The sequence below is a fragment of the Akebia trifoliata genome, chromosome 9, assembly GCF_017979445.1.
Source record: "Akebia trifoliata isolate Shusen 1 chromosome 9, ASM1797944v1, whole genome shotgun sequence".
In the NCBI taxonomy this organism is placed as follows: Eukaryota; Viridiplantae; Streptophyta; class Magnoliopsida; order Ranunculales; family Lardizabalaceae; genus Akebia; species Akebia trifoliata.
In genome coordinates this window covers 1,980,563-2,006,288 of record NC_141383.1, presented here as the reverse complement: position 1 = coordinate 2,006,288, position 25,726 = coordinate 1,980,563, and the positions used below count along the sequence as shown (strand labels likewise).

Sequence of the window (25,726 nt, the reverse complement as noted above, 5' to 3'; positions counted from 1 at the left end):
CTCTGCCCATCCTTATCATGCTAAGGGAAATTTTGAAATAATTATCCAATACTTGTTGAGGCACTTTTGATCAAAGTTAATCTATCCCTTTTTGAAGGACATTACTTTTGCCAAGATCGAAGTCTCCTATTAACCTTTTCAGTGACTAAATACCAAATGGCTTTGCTTTTAAAAGGTGCATCAATAGGTAAACCAAGACAAGTCAAAGGAAAGACACCCACTTGACACCCAGAAATGGCCACCAGTAACTTAATTTTATCCACCTCCCCCACAACATACACTTTATTTTTTCTGAAATCACTGTCAAACACAAGATTCTCACAGTAACAATGGATAACACTAAAAGTCCCCATTGTCTAGCTGAATCTTTCGCAAAAACCAAATTATTGTCAGCAAATTGAAGATGCATCACCATAAGCCCCCTTTATGATGCCAAAAAACCCACCAAATCAACATTATCACTGCTTTACTAATCATCCTTCCCAGAGCTTCAACAAAGATGATTAAAAGTTAAGGGGAAGGGGAAGGGGAAGGGGAAGGGGAAAGGGGGTCGCCTTGTCTTAAATCTCTGGACTTTTAAAAATTCCATGTAGAAAGCCATTCACAAGGATGGAAATGGAAGGAAAAGAAATTCATGAAGTCGGGCCTAAACCCACCTTGACATCAGTGATATGATTTATATAGAAAATTCTAAAGCCATAAACATAGACAAATTCTTACTTATGTAATGAAACCTAATAAAATCAAATAATGTTAAGTCATAATATATCATAATTTTCATAAGATATTGGTTTATCACAATTCACCTTTATTTCTATCAGTAAGGCTATTTTTAATGAGTTCAGTAACTCGACGTTGGTGGGGTGGGATTTGAACCCAGATCTCTAGTAGCATCACCCAAAGACTTAACCAACTAAGCTAGTTGGCACGTGCACACTACAGCCTTTTGAAATGCATCCTATTATACTAGGGTATGATTGCACAAAAAATTAGGAGGAAATTGAAGTTTTGTGGAAAATGACAAATTTTCAGTGTTTGATGCTTCAAAAACTCTAAATTTGCCTGGAAAATGATTTGCCAACACCCTTGATTTTCCTTCGTTAACGGCAAATCATTTTCTTACCCTTCCCCCATTGGAAAATGATTTGCTAGCACACGGCAAATCAAACAAAATCAATTTTTTTATATAAATAAAGTTAAACAAACTAAAAAAAACACAAAAAATGAAATGAAACAAAATCATAATTTTATTTATAAAATAAATATTTAAATTGTTAAAAATTAATTATTTTTATAAAAAAAAATTATAATTAGCTAAATCAATCCTTTTTTTTTTGTTGTAAATTTCTGATTGAATAATTAATTTTAAATTATATCAATATTTATTTTATAAATAAAGTTAGAGAACTACTATTGGCACCCCAATTTTATTGATTACATCCCAAATAAAAAAGAATAGAAAATAATAAGTAAAAGTTGGGGTGCCAAAAGAAACTATCTCATTATTTGTTAGATTTGATCTATTTTTTTGGTTTAGCATTTTATATGACCCTAATTATAATTGTAAACAACTACTAAAATTGTTTGAACGAGTGTTATAATGTATAGATTATAATTTGAGCCACACCTTTGTAATGTTTGAAGAATGTATTTTAATCTTTAATTGAGGTGTGATAAATAATTTAAGAAATTGGGGTGTAATAATTAAAATCATTCCCAAAAAAATAATTTTATTATTATTTTTTATGTAATTATCATAAAAGCCTAATTAAAATAATATATTTTAAGTTTTTTATGCAATTCAAACAATAAAAATAATTTTCCACAAAATTTTCCATGTTGTGCGCAAACAGTAGAAAAGGATTTGCCTTGAAAACCATTTGCCAACTAATATTTTCTTTGCAATCAAACACGCCCCTAATACTCATTGCGTGTTCCTTTGAAAAAGGTTATTGTTATTGTTTACATTTGAAATGAGTCCTTGATTAAGTGGTTGATGCCACGTGAAAATTTTCATTGTAGTATTGGTGGTCACCACCTGAGTGTGAAGTCCATAGCTCTGCTTCTTCTCAAGGGTTGCTTGGGGGAGACGCAAAAACCAATTCACTATTTGATCTCGGTCATCTTGGAGTCTATTGTATCCGATTGTGTAGTAGATCATGTTAGTCATGATTTCTTCTAAGAGCACTTGATTGGGTTGTATGGCTCGATTATCTCTCAGTAGCGATTATGAATAATAAAAAAAAACCGATCTTCAAGGTGAATATATTTATGGTGTTGAGGGAGGTTGAAATTATGGAAAAGAAGTTAGAATTTTATTGACCGAAGGAAAAAAAAAATTAGCGATGGAGAAGAAGTTGTTGATGGATGTTCCTACGAGTTGGACTTCTAAATTGGCTGATTGAATTGGCTCAAATTGAAAAGAAATATGAATAAGCACCTATCTTTTGGTGTGTATGAGTTGCACCGAATCAAACCCAATGTTTTGTCAACATAAGACTTTCTTTTTGCCTTGTAAAAATCTAAGCAAACCTAAACGTGGCCACCGATGGAAACCTAGGCTATTTTGCTATCAATTATTTTACCTTTGTCGAGAGGTAATTGTGGGTTGGTGTGATTGCAGATGCCGAAGAGGCTATGCTTGGTTGATTAACAATGAACTGGTTTGATGAGCAATTGAGAGGATTGATGGCGATGCATGAAGGCTGCGAGTCTTGCTATTGTTTGTTGCGGTAGAGGTGATGAAGAACAAAGGCGGTGTAGATGTATATGGTTTGCAATGGTATGTTTTTTTGTCTGCCATGCAAGAGAAAGGTGGATAGGAAATAAGAAGGATGATGGTGGTCTGAGAAGAATGCATGGAGTTTCTTAGTTTGATGGGTTGCCATATCATCTATTCGATGAAATGCCCACAAGGCTAAAGATGTTTTGATGTATCACAATACACAGTAATGTAATCTATCCAAATTGCCCAACTTACTCATAAATTTTGGCTAATTTTAAAAATACCATGAACGTTAGTGAAATCAATATCTTATTTGGTACTGACATAGATTACTGTAGATTTTGTTGAATTTCTTTTTACGTTTCCCACTCATTACATTGAACACTAGAGTAGGCATGGGCATCCTCTTTGTGGGTTAAAGGGGTAAAAAAGGAAAGATAGTAAAGTTAGAGGGGTGTTATTGAAAAGGGGGTAAAAGATTAAAGATATTAAAATTGGAGGGATATTGTTCAAGAAGGAAGGGGAGGAGAGGAAAGACAATAAAGTTGAAAGAGGTGAAGAGGAAAGGAAGGTTACCCCACTCCACTGTAGCTGAGTGAGACCCACCGTTATATTTTGTTTTATATATTTTTCAGAACTTGTAGAATGTGACATTTGTGTTTGCATTAAGCTCTTTATTTCTTTATGTTCCATGTGCTAACTTCTATATATGCATTTATCTTCTATTTGTTCATCCTCTTAACCTTTACTATTGGCATTGCATGCTTTTCAGGATATTGTTTTGGGCTATCCTGGTCTATGCTTTTCCGTAGAAGGGAAGGATGGAAGATTCTTACAAGAACAGAGTCATGGAATACTAGAAAGAAGTCCTGATGAAGTTCTGAAGATTGCAAATAACGCTAAAAGTGATGTTGTTGGACTGGAAAAGGTGGATGTTAACGTCCAACATCTTCCTCAACATCCAACTCTCTCAACTTTTCCTAGTAGAGTCAAAGTGGAAGATTCTGATTATGACCTAATGAGTCCATGCAGAGATAATACAAATGCCACTGCCCATGCAATTGTTGAAGCTGATGAGCTTGATCATATTCCATTGAAGGAACGTCACATGATGCTGCTATCAAGGTTCCATTCTGGCTTTATTGCATTTAAGCTTTGAAATAAGTTGATGTTGTGCTAAGAAATGTGTTCCTTACAAGTCATTTAATGTTAAAGCTAGTAAAATCAATCTTCAGGTTTAAATTGAGTAAATCAAACTCTGGTGTGGTGTGACCTGCATTCCTTTTAAGGAAGAAGTGAAGTTATAAAATTTTATTTATTCTATGCTAGAAGGTGGCATGTGCAAATGCATGTATCACAAGGGTTAATTTGTAATTTAAACTATTAATTAAAGGGTGATTTTGAAGATTACACAATAAAAATGATATTTTTGTAATTTTGAAAACTAAAACAACGTGATTTAGGGATGTAGGATTGCAATTTTCTTGGTTTTTGACCAAAATAACCCTAATTATATTAAGTTTAAATGTTAAGGTGGGGGCATTTTTGGAATCAAAAATTTGGTGTCAAACCGCTTCTATTCCGCCTTCTCTCATTATAATAGTAAAAATGTAATTTTTCTTGTTCTTGCAGGAAGTCAATAGTAACAGCCAAGCAGTTAATTGAAAAAAAAATAGTGACAGCTGAGCAGTTACATATTTCTGGCATTTTGCAGGTAATACAGGCATAGTGCTTCATTACATTTTGAACGTTTTCAATGTTTGATGACATAATGTGCTCTTAAAGAAAGTATAACAACATTGAGAATGCAAATTGTATATTTGCTTAAGTTCTACAAAAAACATGAAAGTGTAAGAACATTGAGAATGCAAACTGTATATTTGCTTAAGTTCTACAAAAAACATTTAATAACGAAAATGCCTAAGTTTTGTGGAAGTGTTTATTCATCAGACTTTAGCAGGTTGTGTTTAATTTGTAATTGAAAACCTATTTGCATTAGCTTTCTCTTTGTCTTCTTTTTGAAAAGCTTCCCCTTTGACCATTTGCTCGATCCTATTGATGAGGCATACCCTCATCAATGCCAGTAGATCACTTAATAAACAGAGGACACTTAGGATAAGATCTTGATAGCGTACAAACTTTTAAATTCAATACCTACTACACTCAGCAAAAAAATAAAAATAAATCAATACCTATGACAAGATTGCAGTATTGTTTGAACATTAGGTAGATCGTGATAAGGTTTGCTTATGTTGATACCACTACCTGGGTTTAATACCCCTATTCACCCACTAGTACTGAACATTAACCTGTTTGACTTTAAATAAAGTGAACTTTGTAGAATTAACTAAGTTTGATATTTTTCTTATGTTAGATGAGGTCTAACTAATTTTTAGTATTATGAGGACTAGTTTGTAAATCTGAATAGTTAATATATAAATAATGAGAGAAGGGATGATTAATCCTAATCTCAGAAAATCTTTTCTCCAGTTTCATTTAGTTTTTTTTTTTTTTTTTCCTTCTAGAACTAATCTACAACTTGGTATTTGAGATGGGCCCATATGTTTTTGGATGTGTGGAAGCGTTTCCTTGGTTCTGCATGTGGTGTCCCACGTGAGGGAGGGTGTTAGAACGATAGTTGCACACTATGGACATTGTTTCACTCAATTCAGACAAGTATTGAAGTGTTGGTGACAAAAAGCACCACCCTAGGTTTACTGCCTCCCCTTTTTGCTATTTGTTTTTTGGGTTGTTTTTTAATCCAAAACTATTTCAACACCTATTTTTGGCTTGAATATGTCTAATTCAAGTGGTTCGAATGTTAGTGGATCCCACCTTGGTGCTCTGGTGTCAATTTCTCCAGAGATGGGCTATTGAGATAACTCCTGACCATCCCCATGATTAAATGTTTGAATCTCAAGGGGTGAGATATTTCCCATATAGTGATAAACACATATAACTCAATAATTTCAAACAATGATATCCTATATTACAACGGAAGCATATAGTTATGTGTTACATAAACAAAATAGTAATCCTCAGAACTCCCTTTATTTATGTATTTTAGAAGGAAATATTGGCACTTCCTGCCAATAATATACTAACCTGCTCTCTCAACATAAACTGACCTACTATATCTATCAACGCTCAAAACACACAAGCCTACTGATCTTGAAACTGCAACATCCTAAAGTTGATCATCGATCACTAGAACTTCTTGAAATTGAGATGATGAGTTGAGTGAGTAACAAGGGAGTTACCCAACAGGAAATGCATATTTCTAAATCATAGTCCTAATATGTAGATTAATCACACAAATTCATTTGTAAACAATACAGGTTTATTAAAACATAAATCCTTCGAATTTTTTCCAGTAATTATGAAATAAAGCATTGCCATAAGCCTGAAATACCAAACATACAACATTAACACATAATATAACATACAATGACATAGTACTATAATAGAGAGTTGAAGACCACAACTGACGTGAACATCTTAATAAAAAACGATTGATCCAATACTTCATCGGTGTGGAACCCCACCGTTAATTCTTGATTCTATGGCCAATCTTTGCTATACTTGGGTGACTGATTTTTTGGCTCAGGTTGGCTGTTAACCATGGCCTTAAGAAACAAGCTTATTAAGTGAGTCATTCTTTCTTGACTATTATAGATTGTTAATGATCATTGATTAGTCATCTTCGTCTATGCCAATCTGGCGTGCATGCAATCTGTAATAAAACTCTATCATCTGTACAACTATCTTTACATCTTGTTCTCCATTAAAGATAGAAAGAAAATTCCCAAATTCCCGTTGTGATGTTAATTTTTTATGCATCCCATGCTACATAAGAAATCAAACACCGCAACAGTTATCCTAGAATAACGTGTTGCTCCGGAAGTGACCTAACACATTATTTTTTGTAAGCTTTCACAATCTCTTTAATAGATCTATGCGGATATTTGGAGGCGATAAGAGTATAAATCCTGAGTTATGGAGAGCTTAAACAACTAGGCTGGAGGTGAAGGGAGGTTATCAGCTATATTCCCTGGTTTGGTCACTATAGTCGATCATGTAGTTTAAAGTGGTATTGAAGAGGAGATGCATTGTAGGATGGAGAAGTGCGTCAGATCTGGTATGCAACTTGATCAGGGAGATGTTGTGGATGAACCTTGTGCCGACTCAAAAGAAACGGGTGCCATGTTGGTAGGGAGGTGTTGGAGAACAAAGGGATTGCTGAATGAACCATTATCCCTTTCAAAGTTTTACTCCATTAGATACTTTTATTTCGTGCCTTCTAGAGGTCAACTAGACATTATATAAAAGATTATGCCTGGAGAAGAAATTAAAGGTGAAAATTAATATAATAAAGTGTCATTGTTCCAGAGTATTGTAGGTGGAAAATAAGTTCAAACGTAATCAATAGATAATTAATTATAACAAATAGAGTATGGTTTAACGTTTTTTATTGCTACCTGGGGAACTAGATTCTGTTGAATCCATTTAAGGCTGCATGTCAAATTTCTTATTCGAAAAGTTTAAAAACTTGTTATCCATTTTGTAATCCGTGTTGCTTCATCAATCAAGTCGAAGTAAACCTTATATCGGCCTTAGCTCAGCAGGCAGAGCAGAGGACAATCCTCTAGGTTGCTGGTTCGAATCCAGCAGGTCGACTGGTCATTTTTTGTTGAAAGAGCTTTCAGACCATGAGACTTTTGAACCTGTCAAAAATTTAAATGTCGGGCCTTTTTTGTTGATACATGAAGTGATTTCTTGATAAAATGTAACAGGGTAGAAACACCCCCTGTAAAATTGGTGATATTAGGTTTACCCCCCTTGACCGTAAGTCCACGTTTTGTTTTCTTGATGATTTTATGGTGAAATTTTGACTTTTGTCAAAATGCTCTGTAAAAAACTTAAATTACTATATCAAAATTTCACTGTTAAATCATCAAGAAAAAACAACATATCGTCAAGGGGGGTAGACCTAATATCACCAATTTTACAGGGGGGTGTTTCTAAAATACCAATGTAACAGAAAATGCGTGGATTTCATGACAATTAGGGAATACCCCATGTTCAGTCTTTGTGACCTATTCTAGTTGCAACCTCTGCTCCTCTTACTTCTGGTACTGACCAGCCTCCTGTCACTTTGTGTATGAAAAAATAACAAGTTAGGCTATGTTAAGATCATTTCTCTTTCTAAGGTGGGGAAGTCTACCCTTTGTTTGGCTTTCTCCATTTACACATTCATTCTGTGCATTTTTGCTGAATAACTTGCTCGAGTTACATATGTTGTTAGTAATGGCAAAGAGCACAATTACTACACTGGGTATGCATGACTTTTGTAAGAAGTTCTTATGTACTTGAACAGGTTGGTAATAGTGTAAAATGTGCCCCAATGAACTGATCCACCCCCATCTTCACGGCAATTAGGAAGATGCAAGGCAATTTGAGTCGTAAGTTTATTCTTTCTTTTGCAAGGTTGAGGGTGGGGGGTTATACCAGAGCTAATTTCATTGCTTGGTTTCAGTGAGGTTTTTTCTTATTCGAACTCATCTACTATAAGTGCCACACATCTTAAAATATTTGTTGGGGGGGGGGGGGGGGGGGGGGGGGGGCGCTGTTTGTGGAGATTGTCCTTGAGAGTTTTTGTTGCTTTTTTGTTGTTGCTATAATTTAGCTTAAACACTTTGGTTGTGCTTCCAAATGCTAACTTGACATTTTTTATTGAAAAAAAAGAAAAGATGCTAACTTGACATTTTTCACTGTGCAAGTTGGTTGATTTGTCGTTTTCTCAATGTGACTGTTGTTGGATCCCCACACACAGTGATAATACTTGAGAATTTTTTGTTGACTTTTTTTTTTCTTGCTATAATTTAGCTTAAACTCGTTACTTGTGCTTCCAAATGCTAACTTGACATCTTTCACCATGCAAGTTGGTTGATTTGTTGTTCTCTATTCCATTAAATACATTTTTTGTACTAAAAAGTGTCATACTGTCCATTACATTCTACAATTTCTAGGACAAGTTGAGGATAATGTCCTTCAATTCACTAGATGTGCCTTTGTTGGTATTCTATGCATAATATTTCTTCTTAAATTTATCTTACACAGGAAGTTTCTGTTGGGCAGTCTGCTTGTCTAAAGGACGATACTAATCAACATAGTGCGAGAAAAGTAGAGGAAGAGAGTCATTTGGTTGAGAAACTATACTCAGTTGATGGAAATGATTCTCATGGAATTCCTGAAACTAATGATTCCCAGCAGTTCGGAACTTCAGAGTTTGATTCTTCAAGCAGTGACATTGCTGGAATGTCTTCTATAATTCCACAATGCTCACCAAAATCCATAGTGGCTGCTAATCCTAACAATATGCTTGGTTCATCATCTCTGCCAACCTTTCCTGTGAAAGTGAAGGTTGAAACCTTGGAGAATGCTTTAGAAAGCCCTTGCAAGAATTCTCTGGGTATGTTTATAAATAACAATGTGATGCTACCAGTGAAGGCCGAAGTGGGAATCTCTGATAAATTTTACGAAGATGAGTTAGACCATATGCCATTGCAACAAAGGATTATGTTGTTAATGTCCAGAAAAGATTTTAACATAGATTATTCCGGAAATTTGACATGCTTACAGAGAGCTGTGCCGTTGTCCATTGAATATGACGTTAGTGTTTCAAAAAGTGCTAAACCTAGAGGCATCAATTGTAGACGGAAAAGAAAAAAGACTGCCACGTAATTCCTTGTAACTTTGTACTATTTCCCCCCCAATAATCTCTACATTTTGCAATAATATAAGCTTACTTGAAATGGGCTACAGGGATTCGGTTGAAACAGCACTAGAAGAAGATGCGCCTGGACTTCTTCAGGTATTATGAGAATGTTCCAGAGTGTGTATTTGATAAGAATAGTGTTATCAACCTTCATCGAAATTTCACCTGTGCAGGTTTTAATTGACAAAGGGATAACGATTGATGAAATTATGCTGTACGGGGACACGGAGAGTGAGGATGCCTTGGATATCTCATCCAATGAAAACAGCTTTGTAGATCTAGAAAATGTGATTTCTAAGGTTGGCATCAATTTCTTACTTGGTCTTTTGTCCAACTGCTTTTTCTAGTTTTATTGCCTTTTCACATTTTTTTTTGTTCTTTTTGTGGGAATCAATTTGATTTGATTTACCATATAAGCCTATACAACTATTTATTATTTAAATTTCCATATTATGTGATTATAAGAGCAAGAGACAGCACTAAATATTGTGGGGTTGAAACTTGAAAAGTTGGAGGTATGAAGCCATGGGTGGTGTTCATTTTTTAATATGATTTTGATTAGTTCAGTATTTATATTTGGATGAAATACCTTGCACTGTGGAATTGCTAAGTGTAGTATTTTTTTTTTTTTTTTGCCTTTTCAGATTTGTCCCCTGTTTTACTCTTTATTAAAATTATTCTATTTATTTCTTCGATTTATATATTCAACTATTTATTTATCCAATAATACGTGCTCTTGAGGTTTGCACCTCAAGGTTTTACTGGTTAAATGCCTCTCACACCTTAGCTGTGAAAAATGCTGGTATGTGTATCTCAAAGTTGATCTGTGATACTTGTTACCAAGAATTCTTTATGTTTTCAGGACTTAATTCTAACATTTTTGTTTTGGAATTTTTCATTCTCTCTGCAAGTGTTATTTATGTAACAAGTACTCTTCATTTCTAGGATTTTGACACATCAGACATGTATCGAAACTTGGCAGTTAACTTTATAACCCATAGTAGTGTCACTTAATTTTAATTATTTTTATTAAAATTTGACTTCTTATCCATCCTTCATACACTAATTTATTATGCTAAGCACAACCATGATTGGTATTAAAAGTATATATTTTATTATGTACTAGTGTACATAAATTTTTTCTTTTACTTTTCATATATTGATTTTCTAAATTTTATTTAAAAGAATTTCTATAGCTATATCATAATACACATACCGACATGTCAACTTTTTTAGCTTTTCACATACTCCATGTTAGGCACTCATGCCTATGTTGGACACCAATACTTAATAATGGCTTATGGAAGTATTTTCTTTTACTTGCATATATTTCTTTCCTAATATATATTTGAAAAAACCTATTGAGTTTCATATAACTGTAATAGAATACATGTGCGTGGACATGTTGGCTTTTCGGGCTTCTCAAAGGCACCATGTTAAACAACTTGTACCTGTGTTGGACATTGACGCGTGTCTATGTCCTTGTTACGTGGAGTATCATTACTCTGATCTAGTAAAATTCGCGTTACCTTCCTACGCCACTATTGTAAAATAATATTATTTCTCATGGAATGTTAATACCAATCAAAACACCCCACCTTCTCTTGCATACCTATCAAAAAAATAATGTTTCTCATGGAGATGTTTGCCCTTCAAGAGTCCATTGTTTGCAATCATAAATAGTTGGGTTCATGCTCATAGTATGTTAACAAATTTTATTACTTGCTTTTGTATGGTTAGTTTTGTGGAAGATTTTCTTTTATGTATATTTATCTTTGATCATGTAAACTATATTGTATAGATGTTGATCGATGGGGTAGTGGGCTAAATAGACCCTATCTTCTAGTTGAAATAGTTTTTCCAGGCTTTCATTTCTTGCTTAGTGGTGGCAAGGATTCTATAAGATCGATCATCCTATGCCCCAAAATGCCACGGTTTCGTTTAGCGACAGTATGAAATCATTGGGATGTGGAAATGTGTTTATATAAGCTCCTTATAGTATTTTTTGTTTTTAATGAAGGGAATCATAAATTCCACTTAATCAATTGGAAGTTTTCCGTTCCTCCCAAAAAATGGAGGTCTTGATTTTAGCAAATCAAATTAATGAATTCGACACTCTTTGAAAATGGTTGTGGCATTTTGGGACGAAGGGTGATAGTTTGTGGAAGAGAATTATTAATGCATAGTATGGAAGTGTTGTAAGAGTTGGGACTTGGGAGAGTGGTCAGTTTTATGGTTGTAATGTTTGAAAGGGCATTGCAAAATTTCTTCGGAATTTGGATCTAGGACTACTTTCAAGGTTGAAAAGGGAATACGATGCTATTTTTAGAGGACTATTGATATGTTGAATCTTTGCTTCAAGAGCAGTTCCCTTTTGTACTCTGTGTTCTGTAAAAAGGTTGCTTGTGCAAGATTTTTTGGTTCGATCTAAGGATGAGGGTTGTTGGGATTTTGGTTTTAGGAAAAGTGATGGGGACATCAAAGTTTGAAGTGTAGATTTTATTTTATTTAATTTTCATTTTTAGGATTTTATTTCTGTTTTTTTGGGTTTATTTGTTTTATAGGCCCATGGTCTTAGTATTATTGGAAATAATCTAGTTGTTATTTTAGTCCTAGTTGTTTTCTAGTAATAACTTTTATTTATTTCTTTTATGTAAGGGCATTTTTTTCTTTCGACTTTTTTATTATTATAAATTCTTGTCAAGTTGTAATGTCCAAAAAAAAAAAAGATTGACCAACCAATTTTCACTAAGTCAAACTAACCAAAGTCCATTTTGCTTTAGAAGATTCTAATAGAATTAAATTTTTGGTAAATATAGATATTTCTGTTTCAACTTCTTCACACATTGAAAAAAAGAAGGAAGAGAAAGGAAATGAGGAAAGGAAAAGAGAAGAATAAGGGGTTAGGTTGTTTCAATTCTTTGTGATAGTCTTAGGAATATTTAAAAAAAATAATTTATGAAATTTTTAGTTTAAAATATAATTTGTTTTGTAGTCCTAAAATATTTCTTATTTTGTAATTTAAAACAAAATTCTTTGTAGTTACTTCCAAAAGCATGTACATGAATTATTCATACTAAAAAAAAACTAGCAACTATAAAAGTTGTTTTTGCATTTTATTACATCTTTTTTATGCTAGAATGGAATACCAATGAAGTTACTATTTTTTGTACACATTTATACGTATTTTATTTTGTATTTTATACAAAAAAAAGAAATACAATAACTAAAGAAGTTGCTGATTTTTGTATTTTTACAGTATAATTGATAGTATATTTAAAAAAAAAAAAAACTAAATATTTTTGTATATATATATAATTTTTTAATGTGTTACATGTATTTTAGTATTTCTAAAGCATGGATATAATTTAGTTACAAAAGAAAAGCTAACTATTTTTTTTTTTTTCACATTTCACATATGTTTTATTATTTTCAAAAGCATGCATGGAATTTAATTTCAAGTAAAATTTGCTGATTTTGTGTATGCTTAAACTTTGAAATTTTAACTTGCTGATTTTTATATGTTGTAATTCTTAAATTAAAAAAATTTGGGCGAGAAAAGTAATTTATTTGAGTAAAATGTGAAAAGGAGTTCTTCATTGTAATGCGTGTTTTTTAGAATACCCAGTTAGTGAGATGCATTGGCGTATGCCATATAAGCCACGAAAGGAGGTGATGTTTCAGTCATAGATTGTGTAAGATACGAATGAGAGAAATGCTTCGGCTTATATCGAGTAAGGCATGAATAAGAGATGCTTCAGTTAATTGTCGAGTAAGACACGAAGGAGAGAGATGCTTCGGCTAATGGTCGTGGAAGGCACGAAAGAAAGAAAAAGAAAAGAGAAAAAAAGAAAAAGAACGGTAATGATTTACATTTAAGAGTGGACTGGGTATTTAAAGACACTTGTATGTTTTGTTTTCTATACATTTTGAAAAGAAAACAAATATCTATATGTAGTATTTTAGTGATTTATTAAAGAGATTGTGAAGACCTATAAAAAATAACGGGCTGTGACATTTCCAGAACTAGTTGTTATTCCAGGATAACGGTTGCGTTGTTTGAGTTCTTATGTATTATGGGATGCATAAGAACACAACATCACAACAATAATCCGAGAATTTTCTTTCTATCTTTAATAGAGAACAAGTTGTAAAGATAGTGTATAAATATGGAGTACATTAAGGATCACACGCACGCTAGATTGTCATAGATAAAGATAGTTAGTTAATGATCATTAATAGTCTAGAGTAGTCAAGAAAGAATGACTTATTTGATTTGACCCGTTTTTTATGGCTTTGGTCAACAACTAACTTGAGCTAGAAAACATTTACCCAAATGCGGAAGAGACTGGCCATAGAATCAGGAACTAATAGTGGAATTCCACACTGGTAGAGTATTGGAATAATTGTATCTTGACTAAGTTGTTCTCAACAGTTGTGACCACTCAACTCTCTATTATAGTCCTTTGTCATTTGTTGTTATATTATGAACTATTATTATTTTTCAGATATTTGAAAAGTGTCACAATTATTTACTCTGCTTTACGACTTCAATGTTTATGTTTTTAGTTATATTATGATTATCAAAAGTTGAATGATTTACGAAAGCCTAGAATGTTTAAACTACATATAGGGTGTTATTATTTAGAATTGTAAGATTCCCCTACTGGGTAATTCCCCTGTTATTCACCCCTACGACATCACAAATATCAGGCGCACCTGATTTAGGTGATCCTTCCGAGGAGGCTCAGTACCAGATGATCAGTCCAAACTTCTAGGAGAGGAGTATAGGTACTACTACTAACGAGTCTTGGACTAGAGTTAGGTTCAAGTCTTCCGCTATCGTTTTCTTATGTAATTATGAGCATAATATTATGTCGTTACTGTTTTATGTATATATGTCAAGCGTACTAATGTTTGAGGATACATATATGCTTTGTTGGACAATGATCAGGTATGACATATAATTATTTAATTGTCATTTATGTCTATATATAGCTTATCATGATATGAGTAATATATCATGCCTTTGGATTCAACTTGGGAATCATGGGGATTCAGGTTGAGTTTTTGGGGTGTGACATAAGCTCTCAGATTGAGACTTGACAATTATTCTTCTCAAAATCTTTTTGGAATCGAAGTCATGAAATTTTGTCCCGTCTCCTTGGTTCTCCTTCCTTTCTTTCTTCTTCTCTTTATTCACTAAACCCTAGTTTAGAGGAGTTTCATTAAATCTTCTCCCCTTCGGGGGCCTTTTATTTCTTTTTGCGATAGGGATTTAATCACATGCTGCAATAATTTTTCTGCGTTGTGTTCCTATTCTACGTTAGGGTATTGGACTAGAGTTTGGGGCTGTAATAACCCTGTGACAGCAGTCATTGACTTGCGATAGCTCCCATTAGTATCTTTTTTGCCCTATGACAGTAGCAATGGCTGTTTTGGTTCTGCCAACAACAACTAGTAGCATCTTTTCTACCCTACGACAGCAGCAGTGGCTATTTTGTTGCTGCCAACAACAACTAGTAGCATCTTTTTTGCCCTACGATAGCAGCAGTAGCTGTTTAGGTTTATGCGACATCAACTGGGCTAGTGTTTGGTGCCCTACGATAGCAGTAGTGGCTGTTTAGGTTTGTGCGACATCAATTGGGCTAGTGTTAGGTGCCCTACGACAGCAGTAGTGACTGTTTAGGTTTGTGCGACATCAACTGGGGTAGTGTTTGATTCCCTACGACAACAACAATGTTTGTTTTGGTGCTGCCTACAACAGTCAGTAGCAGCTTTTCTGCCCTACGACAACAACAATGGTTGTTTAGGTGTGAGCGACAGCAACTGGGCTAGTGTTTGGTGCTGCTGACAACAACTAGGTGATTATTTTAGGGTTGTGTTAACCCTTCGATAACAACAGAGGTGCTGCCATCATTTTTTTGTCCTTGTTGCTGCCCTTCAATAGTACGACTCCGGGAGATCGCCTTTTGATCCAAAGTTTTTGTTGTTCATAGTTCGCATTGATGACAACTCACGAGACCAAGGATTCCAACATAACTCTTGGGGCAAATTCCTTAGTCCAACGTATAGCCAATGTCCTACTAGATGGTTGGAATTTCTAGTCCTGGTCCTGGTCTGTGCGACTTTATTTGGGTAGTAAAAGTAAATCTGGATGGCTTTTGGGCACCGTCACTAAACCACCCCTCACTGATCCTAAATTTGAACAGTGGGAGATTGATAACTGCACTATTCTTGGATGACTATGGAGCAATGGATTTATACCATGTTATGTATCAAGAAATTGTTCCATCTTTGTGGTCAACCATCACTTAGACATATGCTCACGTTAGGAATGACTTGAGAATCTATGAGCTTTATTGAGATATTGCCCAAGCTACTCAAGGAACACAGAGTGTAGCTGATTATTTTAGGTTTCTTCAATCTCGTTCGGAGGAGCTTTCTCATTATGAGTCTAAGGTTAAGTTATCTACAGAAGTAGCTAATGGTTAAAAAGATTACTTGACAACAGACATACCAGTTTCTCATGGGTTTACGCCCTGAATTTGAGGCACTTCGGGCTTAAAAATCTTTAATACCACTCCTTTACCTCATTTATTTGAGATATTTGTGACTATTGATAGTCATGAACGTCGTCGTTGTATTGTTTCGTCTCAGGCTCAGATCCCTGACATTCTTTCTGCTCCAGCTATAGATCAGATGGCTCTAGCAGCCAACTCGAGTACCCCAGAATTTGGGAATCGTGGTCATGGCAGTTATGGTCGTGGTAAAGGGAGTGACCTTACTTGTAGTCATTGTGGGAAGGATGGCCATGAGAAGGCCCGTTGCTTTTAGCTCCATCCCCATCTGTTGCGATCTCCCGCTACTCCATCTTTGGGACAATTTGCTCATTGTGCCGCTATAGCAGAGTCATCTTCCATTCCTCTCACTGATCCTTTTTTTTCACTTGGCATTATTGATTTGCAACAGCTACAGACTCAGATTGCCACTATTGTCTATGATCAGATTCATGTTCACACTCACTCATCTTCAACTGTGGCTTCAATTACTATGTCTTTAGGTGCATCATTTGCTTTTCAGGTTACTCATTCTGGCTTTACTTTTCTGACATGGGTTATTGATTCTGGTGCCTCTGATTACATGACCAGTGAGTCTAGTCATTTTACTTTTGTTTTTCCTACTACCCATAGGGAGGTTCGCCTTGTTGATGAATCTCTTACACCTATCCACAATAAGGGTATCATCCCTTTATCTTTTGGGATTTCCCTAGATTCTCTGCTTCATGCCCCTTACCTATCCTTTAATCTTTTGTTTATAAGTAGTATTATTAAATCTCAAAATTGTTCAGTTATTTTTTTCCTACTCATTGTATTTTTTAGGACTCGATTTTGAGAAAGATTTTTGGCAAGGGCTATGAGTGGGATGGGTTGTTCTTATTTGGATCTCAACCTACTGTTGTTCCGTCCTCTGGGAGACACTTTTTCATCTCAGACTCTAGATTTATGGCATGCTCGTTTAGGACATGCCAATTTTCAGCACTTATGTTCTTTATTTTCTACTTTAAAAATTGCTTATTATGGATACAAATTTCAGTGCTCTGTGTGAACTTTGTAAACACACGTACTTCTTATATTCCTCGTATGCATTGATTTAATGTAATATTTGATTTAGTTCATTCTGATGTGTGGGGGCCTTCTTCTGTTACTGTTTTTAATAGTCATAGATATTATGTTACATTTATAGATGATTATTCTCGTTGCACTTGGGTTTATCTAGTGCGTTCTCATTCTGAGGTACTCTTTATTTTTGTTAACTTTCTTAAAATGATTCAGACTCAATATAATATCATTGTTAAATCCCTTAGGTCGGTCCGATAAGTAAGAGGGGGGGGGGTTATATATCTAATGGGATTCGCTCCTATCTTCATAAGCATGGTATGCTTCACCAGTTAACTTGCCCTTATACTCTTCAACAGAATGGGGTGGCAGAACGCAATAAACGCCACTTCATGAACATTGTCTGCTGTCTTCTTCGTTCGAAGATTGCATGTTTCTAAAACATATTGGAATATGGTTGTCCTTACTGCAATTTTTCTTCTTAACCGTGTTCCGAATCTCACTTTAGAGGGACATGCGCCTCTTCATGTCCTTCAACTTGATAGTATTCTCTTCTCCATTACACCTCGAGTCTTTGGGTGCACGTGCTTTGTTTAGGACACGACTCTCTATCACACAGTATTAGATGATAAAGTCATTCGATGCGTTATTCCTCTATGTCAAAAGGGTATCGGTGTTATAGTCTAGTTTCTCACTGTGTCATCTTAATGTCACTTTCTTTAAAAATGTTTCATATTTTCATGCCACATTTACTTTGCAAGACTCTCCTACTTTGCATAATCCTTTTCCTATAGTGTTGTTGTTTTCAAATTTTCTCCATTTTTGCCGACACTTGAGGTCTACACTTGTCGCTCTTGCCTCTCTACACCCTTGCCAAACTCCTCCTTGGATTCAGATGTATCATCTTCTACCTTTACACATATACCTGTTCTTATCCTTTCTATTTATGACTCTCACTTATCTATTGCCCTTCGCAAAGGTAAGTAAGGGTGTGTTATTGATCATCTTATTGCCTAGTTTATTTTCTATCAGGGTCTTTCTTCCTCTTATCAGGCCTACCTTGCAACTACTGATTCTATTCGAGTTCCTCGGTTTGTATCAGAGGCTTTGCGAGACCCTTGATGGACTAAAGCTACGACTATTGAGATGGATGCTTTGCAGAAAAATAATACCTAGGAGTTCATTAGTTTCCCATCTGGGGAGCGGACGATTGATTGTAAATGGGTCTTCATCGTGAAATATCTCATCGATGGTACTGTTGATCGATATAAGGCACGCTTAATTGCTAAGGGATTGACACAGACTTCAGGAAAAGATTTGGTTGCCACGTTTGCTCCTGTTGCCAAACTCTCAATTGTTCAACTGCTTCTCTTTAGCTGTGTGTAACTCCTAGCCACTTCACCTACTTGATGTGAATAATGCTTTTCTAAATGGTGACTTGATTGAGTTTATGTATATGGACCCTTATCTTAAGTTTCGTCTTCAAGGGGAGTATTCTGGGAAGGTATGCCGCATTCTTAAATCTTTGTATGGCTTGAAGCAGTCCTCACGAGCTTAGATTCAACAATATTCTGAGGTTATTTTATTTCTGGAGTTTTCCATATGATACTTGGATCATATTTGTTTTGTTCGTCGAGGAGTGGATGGTCGTTTTACCATTGTCTTGGTTTATGTGGATGATATGATTATGACTGGAGATAATGCACAGTGAATTGACAAAGTTAAGGTGCTATTGGGTCGTATTTTTGAGGTTGAAGACTTGGGTCCACTCAAGTATTTCTTGGGGGATAGAAGTGGCCTGCTTTGGTCGTGGTATTTTGCTAACCCAGGGGAAATACACATTTGATCTTCTTTAGGACACTAGGATGCTTGGTTGTCGTCCTGCTTCTTCCCTTATGGATCAGAATCATTGTCTTCATACCGACTCTGGGGATCTTTTATCAGATCCTTTTTCTTAAGAGAGACGTGTAGATCGTTTGATTTATCTAATTAGCACTAGACCATATTTGTCCTTTGCGGTCAGTTAGTTCATGCATACTTCGTGCACTTTTTATCTTGATGCCGTTTATCGTATTCTTTGCTACTTGAAGTCACGTCTTGGTCTTGGGCTTTTATACTTTTCTACTGTTCAATCGCATTTGTCTTATTTTATAGATGCTGATTATGTTGGTTCTCTCACATATATGATATCTATCTCTGGTTTTTGTACTTTTTATGATGATAACCTTATCTCATAGAAAAGTAAGAAACTTAATGAGGTTTCTCATCTTCTACTGAAGCTGAGTATCGTGCTATGGCCCTTGGCATATGGGAATTAGTTTGACTTCGATCTTTGCTGACAAAGTTGGGATTTCCTATTTCTGGTTCTATTTTATTTTGTAATAACAAGTCTGTTATCATGCTTGCTTCTAATTCAGTTCTTTACGAAAGAACTAAGTATATTGAGGTTGATATTCGCTTTCTTAGAGAGAAAGTTTGATTTGGTGATTTCCAGACAATCTTCATACTTTCTTCAGATTAGTTTGCCGACATGCTTATGAAGTCTGTTGGTCCTTTTATCACTAATTCTCACCTTGTAGCAAGGAGGGGGGAAGGAAAAAAAGAGGAAGGGGGGGGAGGGGGGCTTTGATACTAAGTTGAATTGAGAGAACTCTAAAATTAGATTAATTACTAAGTCCTAATTATACTTTAAAGGTGATTACAAGTTTAATAAGTGGAAAAGACAAAAAACTAATAAAATAGAGTTATTCAACAGGCCGAATAGTACGGATCATATCATAACTATGTGGTTTACTTTTGTGAATTATTTCTATATGTGTAAAGTGAGTGGTGAATCTATTAGAGCATAGTGCTGCTGAGTGGCAAAACATTTTTTTTATATCATAGTAGTGATCCATATGAATTTTATACTAGTCATTAGTTACTTAGTTTTCATGTGGTTCAACTTTTAATGATCATTTTATTTTATTTGGGACCATTTCAGCTATTTTCTCAGCGGGCCTCTTTCTTAAAGTTTGCTCCATTACGATGCATGAAGGGATTGAAGCCTAGTTATTGCTTGGCTTGTTTAATTTCACTAGTGGAGCAGGCAAGAAGTTTCCTCTATGATTTTAATGTTTGAATTGGACTTCAACAACATTAATTTTTTCAGTGAGTTATCTTTCATTTAATTGCATAAACTACTTATGCTTAATGGTTCTTATCATTTACAAACTGTATCCGCAGACACGTTATCTACAATTTCGGAAGTGGCCCGTTCAGTGGGGATGGTGTCGAGACCTCCAATCATTTATATTTGTCTTTGAAAGACACAACAGGTGCAGTATTGGAAGATAATTGCCTCAGTCTATTTTCATTTCTTTTTTTGTAGATCAGAAATATCCCATTTTTGAAAGCATACTCATGGTCTAGACTCGAGAGTTATGGTTTGATGTGCATCTCGATCTGTTGAAAAATGAGATGTCTTGACTAAGACACTATGAGATAATCCAAGATATATTCTTGTATTTGTACTCGAGAATGCTCAGCCAAGACAGTCTGAGATGTATACCTCAAATTAGGGCTGTCAATGGATGGATCGGATCTGGATCAGATTGGGGTTGATTTAGTACTGATCCAATAAGGATCAGACCCTTATCAGATCGTTTTTTATATTGGATCTCATTATTAAGACCCAGATCTGATCCATTAACAATTGAATAGGGTCTGGATCAGGCCAAACCCAATTTTATATATAAAATCTAAGTACGTTATATATCTTAACAAATATATAGCATAATTTATATACTTTCTACCATATTATTGGATCGGGTCCTTATCAGATCAGGACATGGTTGATCCAGATCCGATTTAATAAGATATCAGATCGAAACCTTATTGAATCAGATCCTTATTGGAATCCAAAACATCAATCCATACCCAAAGTTATTGGATCGGAATGGATAGGATTTCAGGTCTGATCCGATCCATTGACAGCCCTACCTCAAATCATTATCAGGCTTTCAATCAATTTACTGTATTGGGTGATCGATTGACTTCTGAATCTAATTAAATACAGAATAGTTCTTGAACGTCCAGAATACGGCTATGCAACATACTTCTTTGAGCTAGTGGACTCTCTACCGATTGATTGGCAGATTAAACGGTTGGTGATCGCCATGAAGCTTTCCGGAAGTAGCAGGGCGACTCTTATTGAGAACAGATCGTTGTTGGTAATCCTTGTTTGCTTGATCTACTGTTAGAATTGGTTTGAAGTACTACATTACTTTTTAAGTGGTTTGAATTTTCATAATGCTCATTGGGGTGATTATTTTATAGAGCTGCTATTGGCATCCCAATTTTTACTTATTACACCCTAATTTTTTAAAATTATTTATCACACTCCAATTAAAGATTAAAACACACTATTCAAACATTACTACATTACTTGTTAACTGTTTTAGAAGCTCTTTCCTTTATTGCACATTGTCCAGTCAATCATGCATAGCCAAGCTCTCTATGACTAGACGATTGGTTATGAATATTTTGCATCTCTTGTTTTCTATTCTGATGCTTACTTCACCTCTAACCTTAGTAAGGAAATACAGAAAGAGAAAAATGGTGCATTGCTTGATCACCAGTGGTGCACCCCATAAAGTAGAACAAGGGAAGAGAAGAAGATAGAAGATAGAAGAATTACGAGGGAAAAAATAAAGAAAGACCTGGTCGTCCTGTGACAATGTACCTCACAAAGAAGAAAGGAATAAAATAAGAGAAGAAGAAATAAGAAAAAAGGGAAAATTAAGGAATAAAATGTACCTGCTCCCTTGTCAGTGTACCGCCTGAATGGCCCATGCCGGGTGCTTACACCTACTGTGAACACTTCTGCATCGATGCACTGCCGAACGAGACATGGTAGATGCTTTGACCTGTTGTGTACACTCACACATCAGTGCACTACCCAAGCAACCAATCAGGGCAGCATATGTGCATTTTTGTGTTGATGCATTGGCATTGACCCACAACTGGTGTTTTCACCTGTTATGAACACTCCCCCATTGGCACACCTCTCGAATGTTCCACAATGAGTGCTTTCACTTTTGTCACTCACCTCCCGCATGTTCCTTATCTGCAGCTTGCACTAAGATCCATTTCGAGTGGCCCAACTGTTGTATGAACCTCCACAATGGCTTGCTCAATGGTCTATGCTGGAGGTAGATCCATCTATCCTCTTAGGGTTTGCAAATACACCTGCACTGTGCACTACATCCTCTTCCCTTGGTTATCGCCTGAGTGCCATGCATTGCTGTTAGTAATGGCTATAGCGTGGCTTGTCTAAACATGAGTAAAGTTTGCGAGCTTCCCTTATGGCCTAACGGGGATTAATCACATGCATGATGTGAGACTTTTTCCTCTTGTGGTTGGTCAGGGAAGTCAATCCACTTGACCAGGCAGGAATTATCTAAATATTTTCCCATGCATGTCGGAGATTTTTTCCTCTCATGGTTGGCCACATAGGCCAATGCACTTGACCTGGAATTTTCTAAATATTTTTTTAGTTTCAATAAAGATGTTGTCGATATTTTCATAATTTTCACAACATTTCCATGAAAATCATATTAATTTCCACACTAACAGAACTATTTCATTTCCATGCTGACCAAAATAGACATTGAAACCAAAATTTAGTACATTGGTTGTGAATTGTTCTAGAATCATAGGATTCTCACCTAAAATCACACAATTTTCGTTGACAGCAATTTGGCCATAAGGTTCAATTATATAAAGATTTGATTCGAGTTGTAGACGACTAAGAGGAGACACCTTGCTCTAGAGGAACTTCATTTTTGTTTGGAATGTATATTTTGTGAACATGAACATAAATGAATTATCTAACTTGTGAGAGGCTCTTAGAAATAGTTAATACCTGTTAAATCCATAGAGGTAGCTGTATTGAAATCCAATTTTGCATTTGAACGAAGTTGTCTGTCTCTCTCCCATTTGAGTAACCTAAGCCACTACCTTAAAAGTTGGAACAATGGCAGCTTATAAGAGCTAAATCTTTGGTTTTTTGTGTTGAGTGGTAAAAAAGAAAGAAAAGAAAAACGAGATTCAATTCCTTAAGTTGTAATAATTCGCTTTAGAAGAAGTTTGCTTGATCATTAATTGTGTTGGTCTGGCTCCTAGGTCTCTATGAAATAAAAGAGGAATTGCCTTCCAAAAGTGGAGAAACAATCTTAGCGGCTGCTTTGTACCTATGTTAGCGTTCTTACATAGTAATAGAGATCTTTATTTACTTGTTAATTTCACTCACAACTCACAGGAGATTTTATTTAAGTGGAAGCACTTCTCCAATATTTATACTCAAGGTTTTGTTACCAAGCTCATATATCATACTTGGGAGATTTTTTGCTAAACTCATCTTACATTGAGTATATATATCACATATGTATACATATGCTTACGGTTTTAATTATTTATTTATTTTATACACACATGGTTAGGTGCCACGTGGCATGGTTCTGGTCTCATTGACCATCTGGATATTTGACCAATATGATAATGGATGCCTGGTCTGCATTTTTATTTTTATATCAGATACTGCATGGATTCTTCGATGTTATAATTTTCTCTTGTCATATATTTCTCTTTTAATTTCTGAAATCCCATGTCTAACAATTTTTTTGTGTCTTGTCAATAAGTATGCTCAATTATTATAGCAAGTGTTACTATGCAAATAAAAATTAAATACCTCACAAAATTTTGCAATACTAGAAATTTCATTGCATTTGTCAGAAATGTAGTTGGTATAAAAGGCAAAAATTGGATCAGAGTGCCCGTGTCTTTTTAAGAAACAAGGAATCATCTCTCTATTTCTCATACCATTATATGTGTTGTATCCATATCTGGGTAACCTAGTTGGTCAACCTTTTGCTGAACCTACCTTGCAAGATCAGCGACTTGCTGATCGCTAGTTATGATTCTAAGTGGATTGTCATCATGAGCTTCATGAATAGGTCCATAGAGTTATATCACAATGTTTGGAATCTTTTCATAGGACTAGAATATCAGGTTTTTTGTTTTTTGTGTGTGTTCGTGCACGCACCTTGGCAAGGTCATCCTCACAAAAATCATTCCTAGACTCATCATGATGTGGGTGCTATGATTCTCTCTCATGTATTATATGTTTTATCAAAGCATCTGTTTTCTTTGTTGAATTTTGCATTTACACTTGTGCATCACTATGGTGTAAGGTTGGGGAAGATTTGACCATAGGAGAGGCAAGGGTGTTGGAAGAATATGGTTGGACACCAAACACAGGGCTAGGTTCAATGCTCAACTACTGCGATAGGGTCATTCATGACCGGCAAAAAGAGAATGATGGCTCAGAGTGGAGATCGAAAATCGGGAAAATGCTGGTGAATGGCTATAATGGTGGAACCTTTGTATTGCAAGAACTCCCAAAGAAGGTCATAGAGTACAAGAGCACCGAGAGCCCACAAATCAAATTGGAGCTTTGATGTGATGTTGGCTGCTTCATCTGTATAAAACTCATAGCAGACCACAGAAGTGTTGGGGTTGGGCCACATCCCATTTAATTAACCAGTGTTTAAGGTATGGACATTATTCTTGAATGTCCGATCAGTTTAATCAAATTGTATTTCTGGATTTCATGCTGTTTTATAACTGACAAGAGTAGGATTGTGTGCTGTTTGTACAGTTACTTTTTTCCAGGATGATGAAATTCATGAATCTAATTGATCTTCTTCGGTACATAGTTCCTCTCATCCCAACTTATTTCATGTAAACTTGTTTAATTTCGTACTGTTTCTTGTAGTGTAACAGTTTGACAATGCTTAGTCAGATGAGCTGTTACTCTCTTTTTGAGATTTATGCAACAATAGAATTCTGTTTTTCTATCCTACCATTTTCCCCTTCCATTTTCCCATGAATTTCAAAATCCATGGAAAATGAATTTCCATGCACGAACAAACACCCTAACCTTGAAAATACTTAATGACTTCTTAACATAAGTTTGGACTTGAAATATCCGAAAATATGGTTAAATCAAAATTACTTAAATTAGAAAGTATAATCCAAAAGCTCTGACCTTTTTGTGATTGTAAAATGCACCAAACACAAACGTCTTCAAAAAATTATCCAAAGCTAATTATGAACTTTTTGAATTGGTACAACAATAGTGATTTTGCTATTCAGTTTGTTAAGTTATACCCGCTTGAAGTAAACGTTTGCGATTAACCTTTAAGCGCATCTTTTGATCCTCTTTATTCTTTTGTTTAGTCTGTCTAAATGCACATCGTCTGTTAATTTTTGTGTTTAATAATACTCCATGATACTACCAAAAGCTTTCAAATTATTGTTTTATTGATGGTGCAATACAAGCAATATACATGAATTGCTAAATTTTGGTGGAATTCAGCCAAGTATGGGCTTCAAGTAATGCATCCCTTCCATCATCTGTTCCACAAACTGTTGGCTGAAAGAATCAGTTAAATGTAAGCCATCCCAACTCATATACTCTCTTGGGTTACTACAAGCTTTTGCTTCAGGGTTTCCTCCACAAGGAATAAAAGGGCTATAATTAAATGGACCTCCTCCATACCC

At 35.2% G+C, this 25,726-nt stretch overlaps 1 protein-coding gene across 4 annotated transcripts in view; it reads left to right on the top strand.

The window, feature by feature from the left end:
- The window catches only part of LOC147394027 (uncharacterized), a 31,070-nt gene extending 6,149 nt beyond the window's left edge, over positions 1-24,921 (top strand). For 2 of the 4 annotated variants that reach the window (XM_086454770.1, XM_086454771.1), the window contains 9 exons: positions 3,498-3,850; positions 4,358-4,439; positions 8,846-9,465; positions 9,551-9,599; positions 9,677-9,802; positions 20,106-20,210; positions 20,348-20,439; positions 21,180-21,333; positions 24,355-24,921. In XM_086454770.1, coding sequence (XP_086310896.1) covers positions 3,498-3,850; positions 4,358-4,439; positions 8,846-9,465; positions 9,551-9,599; positions 9,677-9,802; positions 20,106-20,210; positions 20,348-20,439; positions 21,180-21,333; positions 24,355-24,621 — 1,848 coding nt within the window. In that variant the 3' untranslated portion in view covers positions 24,622-24,921. Of the gene's footprint in view, positions 1-2,623; positions 2,783-3,497; positions 3,851-4,357; positions 4,440-8,845; positions 9,466-9,550; positions 9,600-9,676; positions 9,803-20,105; positions 20,211-20,347; positions 20,440-21,179; positions 21,334-24,354 lie in introns of all 4 variants that reach the window. The other 2 variants (XR_015181796.1, XM_086454772.1) reach the window with 2 other exon arrangements.
- The last annotated feature ends 805 nt before the right edge of the window (positions 24,922-25,726 follow it).